The sequence below is a fragment of the Aythya ferina genome, assembly GCF_964211825.1.
Source record: "Aythya ferina genome assembly, chromosome: 1".
Taxonomy (NCBI): domain Eukaryota; kingdom Metazoa; phylum Chordata; class Aves; order Anseriformes; family Anatidae; genus Aythya; species Aythya ferina.
In genome coordinates, this window is record NC_140296.1 from 200,283,552 (window position 1) to 200,299,643 (window position 16,092).

A 16,092-nucleotide genomic window follows, 5' to 3' on the forward strand; every position below is an offset into this window, starting at 1 on the left:
TTTACTCATCCAAGTAACCATAATGAGGTTTGTTTGCAGACCTAGCTCATGCTGCACACAGAAAAGGGTGAATCTCTTTTGTCAAACGTATGGGAAGCAAAATGAGTAATACTAATGAAAAAGGGGATGTGCTAACCTGTAAAATGTTACCTGAAACTTGTGTGCAGTGTTCAGACTAAAGTGATGTTTTGAATTGTAAGTGTTCCTTTAAGCAAAAAAAAATTAACACAGAAGAAGAACTAAAAGGAGGAAAAAACAGTTGATAAAACATGTTTTCATAAATTATATACCAGATGTTAAACAAAACTGAATAACCAAGGAAAAGAGAAAAGACCTTTTTATTTTTGTATCACATTCCTTTGGCAAAAGCAGGATAAAGCTTATCATGTGAGTTGAGCAGTAAATGAAGGCCTTATGTTTCATAAAATTCTCCTGTTGTCCCAGTAAGGATGAGAGTCATACAACAGTTTCGGCAATGCTTTAAGTCTGGTAAATAAAGTTAGCAGACAGGAATCAGCAGATTGTTTGGGAAAAAAAAAAAAAAAGAAAAAAAAAAAAGAAAAAAAAACCTTTTTTTGTACACAGAACTTAGGAACACTGCTTCTGCATCTCAAACCTGCACTGTACCAGAGATTAATTGGCCCCATATAATTTAGCAAACAGCATATGACATCCATCTACCTTTGCTGTTTCAGCATTCACCCAAAAATATATAATACAGGATTTTAAATAGTATGTTAGCCCAGTTTCCTTTCACAAAGTCTTACAGAGAAGTTTAGGAAAATTCCAAAAGTAGCATATTGATTGCCTCTGGGATTTTCCACTTAGCAATTTAATAGAAAATTACACCCTTACCCAATCTGTGAGGTTTCCGTAACCTCCCTCATGAATTTAATTTTCCAGAGTCTAATAAATTTTACCATTAGGCATATTTTCTGATATTGCTTCACCATTAAACCTATTTTCTGATTTTGCTTTTCTGGAACTGGGTAAACTCTCTGCATGGCATTTGGACAGCACCTTCCACCAGAGAATTCAGATCTGTGTCTGCTCACACTGCTATGAAACAAATCATTGTTATTAATATTCACTTTGCTTTCCTCTTACTAATTTTATTTCATTACTCAAAGTGATAGGGTCAGTCAATATTACTGGAGCCAACGGAATTCTCCTGGGTACTCTGATTAGACCACGTGAAGATCTGCTTCTGTTCGAGTACGCGTATGCAACTCTCACATACTCTTCTCCTTGTCATAACACAGCCTGACTACATTTAAAACACAAGATGATGATCGGGAGCTGTGTTTTGGTTATCCGTAGTCATAACTGTAAAAGTCTGAGTCCTCCTCTACAGGCAATAAGCAGAGGCACTCCTGACAGTGCAAACTAAAAGCTACACCAGAACCTAATTTAGTGCAGCATAAGTGAACCACAAGTATGGCTGGAGGCGTCAACTGGCGGATAAATCAAAGCATTAAGTTCAGCCGCATTTGGATCATCCATATGGCTATGGTGACCCCCTTGGTTATCGTCAGAGGGTTGCCAGACGCTGTGAATCTTATTCCTTCCAAGGAACGAGGCTGTTTTACTGTGGGGCTCCATGTTTGCCTGTGGAGAGTGAAACTTGGCATCCCTCGGCAGGACAGCGGTTCAACGCGCTCTTCATGGTCCTGCACTGTTCCTTGATGTGCTCTGTGATAGATGCTGGCACATCACAGCAAGAATCGCTGTAAAACACAACAAGGAGCAGTTAGATCCTCAGCCCAGCCCTATTTCTGCCCTTCACCCACCCCGCATGCCCCGCTTGCACCGTGGCAGCTCCACCGCCGCCAAGCCCAACGTTGGCGCGCCGCTCCCCACCCTCCCCGTCCCCAGCTTGGGGTCACCTCCAGCCTCTGCTGCACCCCAAAAACCACCCACAGCCCTTTAGGGGGCTGGCAGGAGGGCTCCCTGCCAGGAGGGCCGCCGCTGCCTCACACCGAGCCACCCCACGGGGGGGAGCCGGGACCACCCCGAGAACCCCCTCAGCACCCCCGGGTGCTTTGAGGGAAGCCATCGGGGCTCCGAGGGCCGTGTAGCAGCGCCGGGGCACGGCAGAGGGAGCCAGCAAGAGGCTGGAAGGGAGGAGGGAGGGGAAGGCGGCAGGGGGGCCACAAAATGGCGCTGCCCTCTCAGCCCCTCTCCCTCCAGCCCCCCTCACGGCGCCCAGCCCGGCTCGCCGCGCGGGCTCCGGAGCTCTGGGGCCGCGTCCCCGGGGTGGCGTGGGGCTGCTGGCCGGCTTCAGGAGCCGGCTCCTCCGCCTCCAGCACCGCCACGCCGGGGCTCGCCGCCTTCCCCCCAGCAGGTGGCAGCGGGGTCCCGGTGCCATCGAGCCATTGCGGGCCGCCCTTCGCAGCCAGCGGGGGAGGCGGCGGCGGCGCTGCCCGGCATCGCCCCGGGCTCGGCCGTCCTCCCCCCCCCCCCCCCCCCATCCCCTTTTCCACCTTCTTCTCGCCGCACCCCGCTTTCCCCTCAAAGTTTGGGGCGGCCAGGGAGGGCGGGCGGCGCCTTTAGGGGGCCGGAGCCAACTTGTCCCGGCTGCCTTTATTTGCAGTGGGAGCCGAAATCTGCCAGGCTGCGTTTATTTTGCTGATTAAAGAGACGGACCTTGGTCTCGGCTGCTGGCTCCCCGCTGCGCGGCCGCCCTGCTCGCTCCTCTCATCCCCTTTTCTCCTTCCCTTTCTATCCTTCCCCTACCCCCCCTTGGCCGCACCATGGAGTTTACCGAGAGGAAGAGAAGCAGGAAATCCCAAAGCTTTAAACTGATAAATCAAGGTAAAAGTGGGGAGGGGTGGATGGGGGGGGGGCGGCTTTGTGCTGTTTGTTTGTTTGCGCCTCAGAGAAGACTTTTACATAAACGGGGCTGGCTTCCCCGGGAGGCGAGCAGGATGTTATGAAATGTGTGTGTGTGCTCCCTTTCCTCCACCTCTGTCATGTCTCTCCCTCCTCGTATTTATTATTTAACTCCGGAATCGTCTCCTCCAACTCCCCGAGGCGTTGCAGCTCTTTATTTTCTGGCGTTATTTTCTTATCCCCCCCCCCCCCTTCTTTATTTTTCCCCCCTCTCTCACTTCTTGCACGCACAACCAGAGGCTATTTACGGGTATATTTTACACGTTGCTTTAAATAAATAAAAAGACACCTCCGAAGGTGGACCTGTTTGTTTTTTTCCAGGCAGATCTCCTACAGAATAAAGTTGGATCGCGTTTCGGTGTAAATCCCCCCATGGGTGAGGGAGGGAGAAAAAGGTGAAATGGAGAATTTAGCAGAACGATGACACTTGAGCAGCGCCAGAGCTTTTTAGCATGCAACTCCTGTGGATTTGTTGTGTGTGGTGTTTTTTTTTTTTTCTTCTCTTCCTCCTCTGGACTGCGTTACACACACGTATTCCAGAGAAAAGCCTCACAGAGGCTGCTTGCTTAAAATCCACGCAGGTAACGAATTGTACGTGGGCGAGGAGGAATCGCTGGCATGCAACTTGTTCGCTCGGCGTGTGTTTGCTTTTCGGAAAAGAGGGGATTTTAAAAGGGATCGCCGGGAAAATATTTGGATTCATGTCGGGGAAGGAGCACAGCCCTCAGTCCTGTGTGTTATTTAAAAAAAAAAAAAAAAAATGACACAGCTGCTGGTAGGCATTTTAACAGGTGGACTTCCCAGCCCTAGGGTTTCATTTGGGCTGGGTATTGCTCCTTCAGCTGATTAGATCTCTTGCCCTGATTGATTTGATGTATTATTACTATTTTTATATATATATATATTTTTCCCCTTTTGTGTCTGGAAGTCTCAGGCTGCAATATCTCCCTGAAATGCTGCGTGTGTCCTGCATGCCAAGTTGAGGGCAGGTGGCTGCTTTGGGGTAATGTCACACTTAGGGACAGGGGGGTGGAGGGCGACTTCCAGGGCTTGCTGGATGAAGGCTGGTGTCTTCGTAGGCGTGCAGCAAAATCAGATTAGAAGCAGAGAAATGTGAAGCTGGAAATGAACTTGCCTGGTAGGAAGAGTAAATAATTACTGCTTAAACAGTGCAGGAGGATCTGGAGCGCTGCACCTACCCCCGTCCCCAAACTAGGGGGAGAGCGACTGGTCAGACTTGCTGAAATTTATCCGAGGTTTCTTAAACGCTAGCATCCGCTTGGAGATCAACCCATGGAGGGCTTTCATTTCTCTAAAGGACAGGTTTGGTTTGTGGGGTTTCTTAGCATCTGATGCTCACAGTCGCCTCTCAGGCAGCTCGTGCAGGGCTGGAGCGTGGGGCTTGAAAGTGAAACATGTGGACAAGCAAAACTGAAATCAAAGCCTGGGTTTTATTTTTCTCCTAATAGAGCCGTAAAAATGTGTGCGCTGTCAAAAACGTGTCAATATTCTGCAAATTGTCGGTCGCCACTCCATAACTGGATTAAATATTTCTCCATGTATAAAGCAATCTATTTAACCTCGTTGGATAAAGTCATTTATGGGGGTTAATTATTAGCATTTCTTATTTTATCTGCTGTCTCCTTTTGGATGTAGGAATTCAAATAGCAAGCTACACTGAAAGCACATCCTGGGAGAAAATATGTCTTTGCACTTTGAGAGCAGAGAAGATAAAAATCACATTCTGCATGTGAGTCTGCTCTCACGTACCCTCTTTCTATCACAGTTGATTATGAAGATAATTATGTATAAATAGTTGTCTCTTGTAATTGGCCTTTGCCTCTTGCTGGAGTCATTCAGTAATGTCACAGTTTAGTGTTTACTGTTGTGAAATTGATATGGATTTCACAGCGCCTGGACTGTGACATCTGAGGCAGAAGAAGGAAACCAAAGAGAAAATGGTACGCTGGGTCGATCTGTTTGTAATGCACAGCCTGTCAGTGACATGTACGACGCTTATTCCGCCCCAAAAAAACTTCAGAGCACCTTAGCAGCACGATCAGTTCCTTTCAGACTGAAAGGAAGGTCCCTGCCTGCACTAAAACGCAGCCACCTCTGAGGTGCAACGTGGTGACTTCCAGGCAGCAGCTGTAGATCAGGAGAGCGGTCGTGCCCGGCTGGATGAGCACAGGGAAGTGCTAGAGAAGCAACCCCATGCAATCCATATACCTAAGGACTGCGAATCTGTGAGTTATTTAGTTCCGAGTTTCCACGTGCTCGCTCCTAGCAGCTCTCCTGGAGGATGAAAATGTGGAGAAAAGCTAATGGGCACGGAGTGCAGCTCGCATAAATTCTGTATTTTTAGCCTCGCGGAAGGGACCTTTACTTCCTCGATGCTGTGGCTCAGACTTCACCTTTACCCAGTACACGTCAGGCAGCCCATATGTTTCACTCCCTCGGAGTGACACGCAAAACCCCAATGCTACCTCTTTGGTTAGCACTTCACTCCTGGCCTCGCTACCTTCCTTTTTATTTTTTTTTCTTCCCTACCATGCTGACGTTTCTTTCCAGGCCCTTTTCTTTCTTTTGTAGGGCCGTATTAAGCTTGATTCTGGTTTACTTACTGGGTAGTTCCTCCTCTTGTGCCGTTAAGACAGTCATGCTGTACAAATAAACAATAGTAACAAAGAAGCTTGGCTTATAGGAGACCTTTATAATTCCGTAGCTGATTGTTTTGTCAGCAAGGCAGGTGTGTTCCTCTTGAGAGGAGGAGTTGCCTGTGGTGCCATTCAGGTCCTCTTGTGCCTTTTAATTGAATCCCTCCGAGTGCTCTTCCAGGAGTTAATCTCCACCTGACTTCTTGCGAGGCAGGTAAACATAAGAACCAGTTTTCAGAGGGAGTAACTGAGCTGGCTGGGAGGGCTTCAGCATTACAGGAGTTAGGTGATGAGGCAGCTATTTCAAGACACTGAATATATTGTTCAGTCTTGAGTGACTTGCCTAAGGACAAAGTGTGTGCCAGTAGCAGAGTCAGAAATAGAATCCAGGAGAGCTGCCCTTAGATAGTTGGTTTTTTGTTGTTGTTGTTGTTTTCCCTCTTGTAATTACTATTCCCTCTGTACACACGTGTAAACAGGACTGTTTTTCTGCTCAACGCATGCCTGTGATTACAGCAGAGACCTCCACAGAAAATACTCTTTCGTTTGAAACAGAAATTCAATTTTCCGTGCGTGTCCTGTCAGATCTGTGAATAAAAGATGCCAGTGTTTATTTTTAGGGTCATCTCGCATGGATGTTAGTTTCTGTAAGTGAATACCCTAAGGTGTCCCTGAGCCTCCTTTCCTCGGAACTCAGGGGCCAGTGACCTCAAGATAAGTCAGCAGAGCTGCAAGGTGCAGCCCTAGTGTACGTCACTGGTCTTCTTGTCAAGGCAAAGTTTGAAAGTTTCTCCCGGTCTCTGGGAAGGTGAAGTTTTCATTATAAATCTGCTTTCCATCTGTAAAGCAAGAAGCCAGATAATTGGCATCTGGTGGGATAATTTGCTGTGAAAATGAACACAGTAATTTAGGGCAGGCATGGCTATTCCCTAAAATCTGTGAAATATTTTAGCTAAGCCTCTCCAGTGTGAGCAAAGTTGTTTTTGTGTGTTTTTTTCCCCCCCCCCTTTTTTTTTTTTTTTCTTTTTAGGAGGTGCTGATACAGAGCGCATTTTCTGTGGTTAATTCGATGTACATGAAATAAACTGCAGATATATTGATAAATTATGTAGTAAAACTGTAGCAATGTGTTCGGTGTTCATTTTTTCCAGATCACTTGAGTTCTAATTTTTTTTATCGTTTTTCATTCCAGATTACCATCATGAGATATATAAGATCTCTGACTACAGCAATGATGTTAATGGGGAGACCAAAGAAACACAACCCGTTTTTTTAGGTATGTGCTTGTGTTGATTAATTTCAGAGCAACATAGCGTGGCCATTTGCAATTAGGGAGGAAAAAAATCTCTCTGCAAGCATGGGAAGTGCCTGCCATTGTTTAATATGACGTTCTTTTCAAGACCCTTTTATTCCACGAATTGCCAATATATCCTTTATTAACACTGCTAAAAGTTGTAATTTCAGACATAAATGTTTATTAGTGTCTACACACAGTGCTAATTATCACTCACTCAGAGAGCCAGATGCTGACTCTGCAGTTTTGCAGCTCTCTGCTCACCCCATTTACATTGCATATTCTCTGGCATGCTTCGCTGGCAATAGTTTGTGTAATTGGGGTATTACATCTTTGACATCTGGATAACAGAAATTCAATTTCCAGGAAGCTGCTATTTGTTTGGTTTTGCTTCTGCCTTGGGTGGGATAGAGGATTAATGTGCTGTCTTAATGTAATGTCCTTTCACCTCTGTAGCGTGCCTGCTAATCCTGCCATGGGAAAAATTAAATTAAATTAAATCAACAGTTAAAAATGTGTAAAGAAAACAGAGAAGTAATGTATAGTCTGCAGCGTGGTGTATACCATAGCCTGATAGGACTAGTTATCGGTGAACCTTTATCCTTCTTGCCTGTGTGCTTGGTGTCCTTTGTAACTCTTCTGTAGACTGCTTCTCTTCCTGCTCCCAGCCCCCTTCTGTCTCATCCAGGACCTCTTCTGGGTGCTGAAACCTTTTGCAAAAAAGGACAGTGGGCCAAAATCACAAGAATTAAGGCGAGGTTTTGAGTTACAGTAATGACTCTTAGTGTGTAAAGCAAGCTCTTGGTCGCCTTGCTCAGGCTTTGGAGAAAGCAGGTGCCTTCACAGCAGGAAATCTGGAGGTGTCTGCCTTTCCCCAGCTGTGCCGGGAGCCTCAGTGTTTGCGTGGAGGTGATTTAAGGTTTCTGGAGTCTGTGTGTGTTGCCCCCTAGAGCCGGTGAGAAGCGCTAGTCCTGAGCACGAGAAGCAGCACCTGAAATCAAGCTGCAGGTAAAAAGCTTTGGTCTGCTAAATTGATTGTGCCATAGCCTTCCCTAGAGGTCAACAGCAAGTGGAAGAGGAAAGGGGGCGTCTTGGGCAGCGTGGAGTCTTCTGCTGATTAGAATATTTACACAGGGGGGAGAGCTGGGTTAAATTCCCTTCTCAGCTTCTCACCGTTAGGGTTGTGAGCAAATACTTCATCTCTTCGCCTATTTCCAGGGAGCGTGAAGGAGGCTGCTAAACTTTGTGTTTGGATTCTGCGTTGTGTAAGCACTTTGGGGTTGAACCGCACTAGAGATTTATCACGAATGTTTTCTCTTCAACCCCAAATCAGAATAAGGCTTTGTCAGGAGTTAGGCATCTAGCTGCCTAAGCCAGGGTGCTTCTAGGACTGTGCAGGAGTTTGTGCTTTGACATTTGTGCCGTGACTCAGACCAATTGATTTTTGGTCTGGTTGCGTTGCCTTTTGAGGGCTGCTTTGTCTTCTGAGGGCAGGCTTGTTACCTGCTTTTTGTTTGGTTTTGTTGCTTTTGGTTTGCTTGGTTGATTTCTTTATTACGACCAGCTTCTGAATGTGCTCTGGCATCAAGTTCACCTGCAGCAGGAGCACGTCAGCATTTAGTCCTTACCAACGAGTCCCGTCAAGGGACTTTCTTCAAGGTGTTGAAGTCCAGAATTGCAGCCCACCTTCAGGTGCTGTGAAAAGAAGGAAGACCCTATTTTCTAGAGACGGCCTGATTTCCTCAAAGCATGTTAATTTTGACAAAACCCATGATTTATGACTGTGCAGGATCTGCAGATGAGGAATTCTTCTTCCTGTGGGAGCTGGGTTCGGTGGGTTGCTCAGAGCTCACATCACCCTTTCTGCTTTGTCCTCACGCCAGTGTCCAGCTTCTTAATGACAAAGGAGGTGGTCTGAGATGTAGGAAAAGCAGTGCTGGGAACTGAACTTGGCTGAAAGCACTTGAAAATTGAGCTCCCACCTTCCAGCAGAGAGATGGGATGAGCGGCATTTGGCATTCCAGCTTCCCTTTTGAGAACTGCAAGCTGCATGCCATAATTTTTCATTGTACTTCAGGGAGGATGGGAGAACGATGCTTCCCCCGGCTCGTTGTCCTGTCCCCTAATAAGGTTGTAATCCCTGCTTCGCTTAATTTCAATGTTCTGTGCCAAAATTAGATAATCACTCCATCGAGTGCTCGGGTCCTTGGTTTAGAGTCAAGTTTGTTCTTTGATTTAGGTCTTTTGACTGATCCGTGGGATGACTACAGCTGTTAAAACCACAATGTGCTGCAGCCTTTAGTATGTAAATGGATGTTAAGATATGTCAGAGAAACTATTTACTGCAGGAAAGGGGAAATGTTAATGTCATCTTACAAGTGAAGCAGTGAAGCTTGGGAATAAGATGTGCGGATGTTTTGGTCAAGGGATGCACAGACGAGAAGGGAGATTCTGGGCTAAATGATTAAGCATTTAATGCATTGTTGGGATCAAGTGTCAGAAAAGACCTGTTGAACTTGGATTTTTATTTATTTTTATTTTTTGCATCAGCACAAAATGGGTTTTTGTGTACACGTGGGCTGTGAACTGAAGGAAGCTTCAGCACAAGAGAAGTGTGGTAGTGTGGAAGCAACTTCTGTTGGGTGTGAGGGCACACAGCCCCAGTGCTTTTTAAATGGAGCCTCGTTAGCTTAGGAAGTTTGCACGTGTGTTGCAGCAGCTGAGTTCATGGGAGATCACCCCGATGTCTTTTCTAATCCCTTCCTCTGATAAGATGATAAATGGCAATTTGCAGCTTCCCAGACAAAGGATGCACCAAGCGCAGCCTTTGCAAAATTCCGGGTGAATCTCTTGCTGCTGCTGCCTTTCGCAGGTGAGGGCTGGCTCCTGTTTTGTTTTGAAGAGAAGGGCTGGGATATCTAATATCAGGAGAGTGCTCCCTCTGAAAAGCAGGACACAGCCCAGAGTGAAGTGCTTAAACCTTGAATGTGATCGAGATTTAAGACGGCCCTGTCTGCAGCTTTTAGCAGGTATCAGCATTAATGTGCTGTCAAGGCTGCTAGCCCAGGCTTGGGAACACAAGCCCATGCAGGGACCGTGCAACACAGGGTTTGTGGACAACACCAGTTAAAGCCAGCTTGTCTGTAAAAATATCTTTTGTATATACCACTTTTTTTTTTTTTTTTTTTTTCCCCCCAGTCATAATATTTTATTATCAACACACACACACAAAAAAAAAAAAGCAGAAAAAAAAATATACCTCCAGACCGAGTGTTTTTACAATGCTTTCAACTTGAAATTCAGGCTCTATGTTTGAAAGGTTAATGCAGAAAACTAATTATATTATCCTGGTAACCAAATGTGTGATGAGACATTTGTCTGTGTAATTAACAGTGAAGAACTTTTATAGTTTCATAAAATCGAATGCTGCGCGCAGTGTGCTCGGAGCATTTGTTTTGGAGAGATGTCCAAACCAGAGATGTTTATGACTGATATAAAGGGGAGCTGAAATGCACTGTAATGCAGGTGTCTCTGCATTTTACAGCGATTCACGTTGTTGAAATGGAAGGCAGCAGATTAATAACGTTAGCGTGTCATGATAAAATAAATAATGGGTTCTTGGAGCAGGGAATGATGCATAAGTTACTCACTAATTCCAAGAATTTATTCTGTCCCAGAAATAATACCCTTTGCAATTTATTCGGAGAGGAGAAAGTTGACTTAACGCAAGTCTGTGAAGTTACTTGGTACTTTTAATAGAATTACATCCCAAGTATGGATGTTGCAGTAATAGCTGCTATTATTAAGGCTGCAAAAAAGATCATTTGAGAACACAGATCTATAAAATAACTTTGCCAAGCATTTCCCTTTTGGGGCTGAAGCATGATCTTGACACGGGGCATTTCCAAGAAGACATTGTTGCACTTTTTTTTTTTTTTTTAATTCTATGACCCTGTTAGCATATAAATGTAGAAACAGTTGCTCACTTGCAGTTTCCTGAGTGATTTAGTTGACCCAGTGTGGCCTGAAGTCTGCAACTTCAGTGTCTGATCCTACTGGGTGTTTCTGAAACTGTTTTACCAGGCTCTTCCGAAGAGTTATTTTGTTGCTGTGGCCACCTCCTCTTCCAAGGAAACAGCCCTCCAGATTCACAGTGGTCTCCAGGTCTGCCCCTGGCTTTGATTCTGCAGGTTGCTGTGCTCATATAGGAGTGTTGGTGATGTCTGTTAACTTTTTGGGTCTTGCTTTCAAGCATAATTTCAGAGCGCTGGTAAGATGCTTCACCTAAGACAGCTCCAATATCCCGATAGGGGTAGTAAAAGTCCCAGGCTCATAACTCATGGTGCTCGTGTGACCCGCTGACATTGTTCGTGACCGCCGCGCTCCCCGTTGACTTGGGTTTGAAGCTTTTAATTTGCAAAGCGTGTTGTTGCCTGTGTTACTTGTTCAGCATCAGTTCGTACATGCCAGCGAAGGCTGGGGATCACTCGTTTGAGAAATGAGTGCTTATCCCATCGGTTTAGCTCCACAGTTGCTCAATTCAGCTTATCCACGGAGCAGTCACAACAACTTTCCATTCGCTTTAGGAAACCTTTGATCTGATAAGGAAAGAGGCACACGGCTCCTTTATTTTCCTCGCGCTGGGCTTAGCAATTTTCAATTTCAGGAGCCCCAAATAGTACAATAATGCCAAAAATAGCAAAGTTTTGAAAGTTAGGGCATGATGAAGGTGTAGTTTTTGCAGAGAAGGGTTGCCTAACTCCCTCCTAGGTTACCTGTTGCTCTTTCCTTGAGCACCACATAATGTTCACAGCGGTGTTTTGGTCAGTTCAGCCTGACTGCACACTGAAGGTGCGTGCGGTGCATGCGTGCACCTCCCCAGTTCCCTGCAGTACACCGAATTAGCCCTCTACAAGTTCTTCAAACACAAGCAGCTGACTTTTGCTGGCCCCGTTCCAGGAGGAGCACCGTTCAAGTGGTGCCTAATAAACTGGCATTTAATAACTTTGATTATATAACCTGCGTGCTCTGTCGCAATTTTTTCTGAGCCCTCAAAGCTTGCAAGCCATGCATCGACTTCAGCATTTTTCTCTCCTCTGCAGTTTCGTTTCCTTGCAAACCGGACCAATGTTGTCACCTCGTGTGTATTTTCCTTGGTGTCTTTTGCTGCATTTCCTAGGCTCTTGATAACTTCTGAACTTGTTCACCAATTCCAGCCTAGTTTGACACAAAGGCAGAAATCGGAGATACAACAGTCTTGCAGGAGGCAGCCTGATAGAGATAAAAGTCTTGTTTATATAGCCAAGCAGGGAAAATTTCCTTAGGAGTTTTATCTGCCAAAGCACAGCAGGAAGAGACACTAATTCATAGAAAACCTGACTTTATTAAGTCAGCTACGAATACTTCCCAAAACATTTCCCATAAATGCTAAAAATAATGAAATTAATTGCAAAATATCAGGCCAAGAGAACATTACAGTTACTCGTTTACATAAGTCAAAAGGGGAAAAGAAAAACATTATACAGTCCATTATCCAACCTTAACTCATTCATATATACACTTCGAGAGATATGCATTAATTACATTGCAGTATAAAAGAAGTGGCAACCAAATATGTAATTAATGTTTTAACGAATGGGTATGGCTGCGTGTCGCTTTATCGCTCGTTGTAGCGCTGTGATAGTATTTGACAAATTATTTGGAAAAGTCTAATAACCTGCTTGTAGGCAGCGAGCCATATTTGTATTGAGTTCAATAAGCATAACAGGGAAAAAATGCTCAAGCATCCAGAGGCAGAGAATTAATGAATTATCAGTGATACTTTATTAACTAAAATGGTTAGCAGCTGTGTTACTTCAGCTGGTGGCACGCTGAGCATGTGGATGCCAGTTCCTAGCTGGACATTTATGTTTTAGACCTGTGCGTTTGATATTTTTAACATTCTTACACCTTTCAAAGCAGTATGTAAGTGTGAGTGTGTTAACACTGTGCATACCTGCAGTAGGGAAGGAGATTGAGAGTAATTTGGGGGGAAATCACTTTTTATGAATATTTGATGTAGAATCTATGAGAAGGTTTTGTTTTGTCCTTTGTTGTTCTATAAGATTACAGTCAAGCCATGTGGAAAAAATAAATTATATATAAGAGGCGATCATAGAAATGACTATAACAGTTATTAAAAGCATTGCTAATACGTTTCTGCTACCACTCTTATTTTCCCATGCAAGCTCCTAAACAGGGCTGTCACTTGCCATGCCTATCTGTTTTGAACGGTAATTTGCAAGTGAATTCAGTGGTTTCAGATAAACCCAAGGGGATTACACGGGCAATCTGAGAGGCGAAACCTGGCTGCCTTCTCGGGTATGTACCCACATGGCTTGCAGGGGAAGGCTGCACCGCAGCAGTGGTGCTTCAGAAGCCCAGAAGAGGGGAAGAGAGGCTGGATCCTGGCAGATGGGCTGGGATGCGTGTTGCAAACACTGCTCCTCCCAGTCCTCAGCAGCTAAGGAGCCTCTCAGGAGGCTTATCACAGACAGGTAACGCAGCAGCAAACTTCTTTTTTTCTTAATTATCCAGTTCAGCATTTGGAAAGGAAGGCTGGCTCTTCCGTAGGACGTAGCAGCTTGAGCTGTTTGGTTTTTCCTTTTTTTTTTTTTTCATTTTATTTTTTAAATTACCTAATTATGATCTGTGAAGATCATCAGCAGTGGAATAGCTGATAGCAGAATGCTATCGCTGGGCTCTAGAGCTAATAGCCAGATGAGATAACTGGGGAGCAAGAACTTAAATCTGTTCCTGCAGCAGCCCACACATTCAGGCAGGCAGTGTAACATCCACTAGGGCTGAGAAGACTGCGGCTGGGCAGTCACAAATTAAAAGCCATAAAAAGATGGAAACGTCATGACTGGGTTGGGTGGGTGGATGAGTTGTTGTAAACTTGCACGCTGTAGGCTTGACCTAATCTTCAGGGTGTGTTTTCAAGGACCTTCCTTCCAAAGACAACATATTTTTGGAAAAAGTCCATGTTATTAAAACATATTATGAAAAAAGTTCATAAATGGGAAATCTCCCCGGTTTAATTAGGGATCTGGGTAAATGCAAAGCTACACTTAGGGTAGGAGTTGCTGAAATTTCAGGATGTGCTGTGATATAAATGTAGGGATTTTTCTCTTTGGAGATAAGCGTGCTCACATCATTATATAGGAAGACCTCTATAAAAAGGAACATGCAACCAGAATCAGGGCTGAATAAGCTCAATTAACATAAATATTTGATGTAATTGGGTAAGGGAAATTTAATCTTTCCAACAACGTGTCACCTGACCAGCAGCGGAGCAAGCAGTCAGTAAGCCCGATAGGAGGAGGTGGGTGGGAAGCTTTTTTGATGTTTAGGTACATTTTGCTATTAAACACTGACACGAGTGGGTAACATAAAGCCACGAGAGCACTGCATGGTGCTGAGTGGTGCGATGGGAAGGGATCCTTTGGTGCTGTCATGCCGTGGAAGCGTTGGGAGCTGAGATGTGGGCATGAAAGGCAGCCTTCAGCACCCGGATCCGAGCGCCTCGATAACCGCAGTCCCGCGGTACTCGGGGGCCTCCCGGTTCCCAGCGAGGCTGGGAACTGCAAACAGTCGGCCCCTGGCTGGCTCGGGTCCAAGGAGCGTAATTTGTTAATTAAATCACCCGCGCATAAATCTGTAGACAAAACAGCAAGATGAAACGTAACGTCGAGCTTCCTTGCAGGTGGCTTGCCTCGACGCTTCGGCTGGAGCGGAGATGCCGTTACGCACGGGGCTGCCGGGTGGTTTTGGAGCTGGGGCTGGAAGCTTTCTTGCAAAAAAAAAAAAAAAAAACTCTTTTCCTGGTTGGAGTGGGCTGGAGATGCTCTGGGGTTCAGCCCAGGCTCAGTCGAATCACTCGGCTCAGCTCTGCTCTGCTCCCTGGCCACGGCCTGAGCATCCCTGGGTGCACTGGGCTTGCTGGCGTCCCAGCACGTGGAGCTTGGCTCGTGCAGGGTGCTGGGGCGGGAGGTGCCACTTCTTTAACTCCCTGGTTTCGGCACCTAAAAATGGTGCTGTTGAATTGAAAAAACGGTTCAAATGCCTGGCATTAGCACACTTTCGAATACCTTGTTGAACCAGAGCCAGTGCACGCTAGGTTTGGGTTTTGGAGAGGTTTTATTTTTGTGTTTGTGTTTGCTGAAATCTCTTCTCTATTCCTGCTTTTCCAAAATAAGTTTGCTTTGGGAAGCAGGAATGGAAATTGAATTCAGCATCCCAATTATTACTGTATGAAGTATACTATAAAGAGAAAAGAGAACTACTAATTCATCAGTTTCTTGATCTTTGTTATTCCATTTGCTTAGGGTGTTTGATTTTTCTATTACCAGCAAATAAAAAATAAAAAATAGAAGCTTCTTATTTCAGAAGTGGTTATGAACACGTCCTTATTACCAGCGAAATGTAATGTATGCTTTAACGAGCAAAATAGCTGCTATCTGCCCCAAACATATATATTCAGTGTGCAATCAGCAGTTTCCTACATAAAATTAATACTTAAACGGTGCCAGGAGTATTAAAGTATGTAATTGTTATTATTTAAATGCCCTGGATTTATTTGAAGCAGTCCCATTTTTCTTGTGTGTATTTTCATTTTGTTTTCCTAATCTACGCTCTAGGACACCCAGCAGTTAGGCTGTGTATGGTTAGACACATATTAGCTGCTTTTTTAATTTATTCCCCGATAATCCAGCATTATTAAATTCTGTGGAGTGAGGAACTGATCCTGTTTATTAAAATCAATAGATGCAGTGTTACTCTGTGTTAGGGTGTGGTGTTTTTTTGTGTTGATTTTTTTATTTCCTTTGTAAAATCTGTCCTTAAGCGTACAGCAAACTGCTCTACAAAGGTCTGCTTCCTTAGGCTATCCTCGGAAAATATCCGCTGATGTCAATGCCTGAATGGGATCAGTCTCTTAAAAGGATAGATTATTTGCAACTGCTCCAGCTATTATTATTTCCTTCTGGAGAGAAATAATCTTGCTCATCAAAGCCTTGGAAAGGGCGTCAGGAAAGCCAAGTTCAGCAGGTCTTTTAACCATGTGAGACCTCAGCTTCAGCTGCGTTAAAGCAGAGCCTGGTGTGTACCAACTACTGCTCAGCCGTGTCTTTTCTTTCTCTCTTTTATTTATTTATTTGTGTCCTCCAACAGCTAGGAACTCATATTGGCATCTAAAATCACTAATCTCAA

At 44.9% G+C, this 16,092-nt stretch overlaps 1 protein-coding gene and 1 long non-coding RNA gene across 4 annotated transcripts in view; one reads left to right on the forward strand and one right to left on the reverse strand.

Annotated features, from left to right (window-relative positions):
• Positions 1-1,096: 1,096 nt before the first annotated feature.
• On the reverse strand, positions 1,097-2,613 carry LOC311435926. Its single transcript, XR_014692490.1, has 2 exons — positions 2,484-2,613; positions 1,097-1,727 (listed from the first exon to the last, which is right to left on the reverse strand). It is a non-coding gene; the product is annotated as an uncharacterized lncRNA (long non-coding RNA).
• BEND7 (BEN domain containing 7) overlaps positions 2,511-16,092 on the forward strand; it is a 46,155-nt gene continuing 32,573 nt past the window's right edge. For all 3 annotated transcript variants that reach the window (XR_014692467.1, XM_084517382.1, XM_084517383.1), the window contains exons 1-2: positions 2,511-2,814; positions 6,742-6,825. Coding sequence is in view for 2 of the 3 variants with exons in the window: in XM_084517382.1 (XP_084373508.1) it covers positions 2,754-2,814; positions 6,742-6,825 (145 nt within the window). In the remaining variant the exon portion in view is untranslated. The remainder of the gene's footprint in view (positions 2,815-6,741; positions 6,826-16,092) is intronic.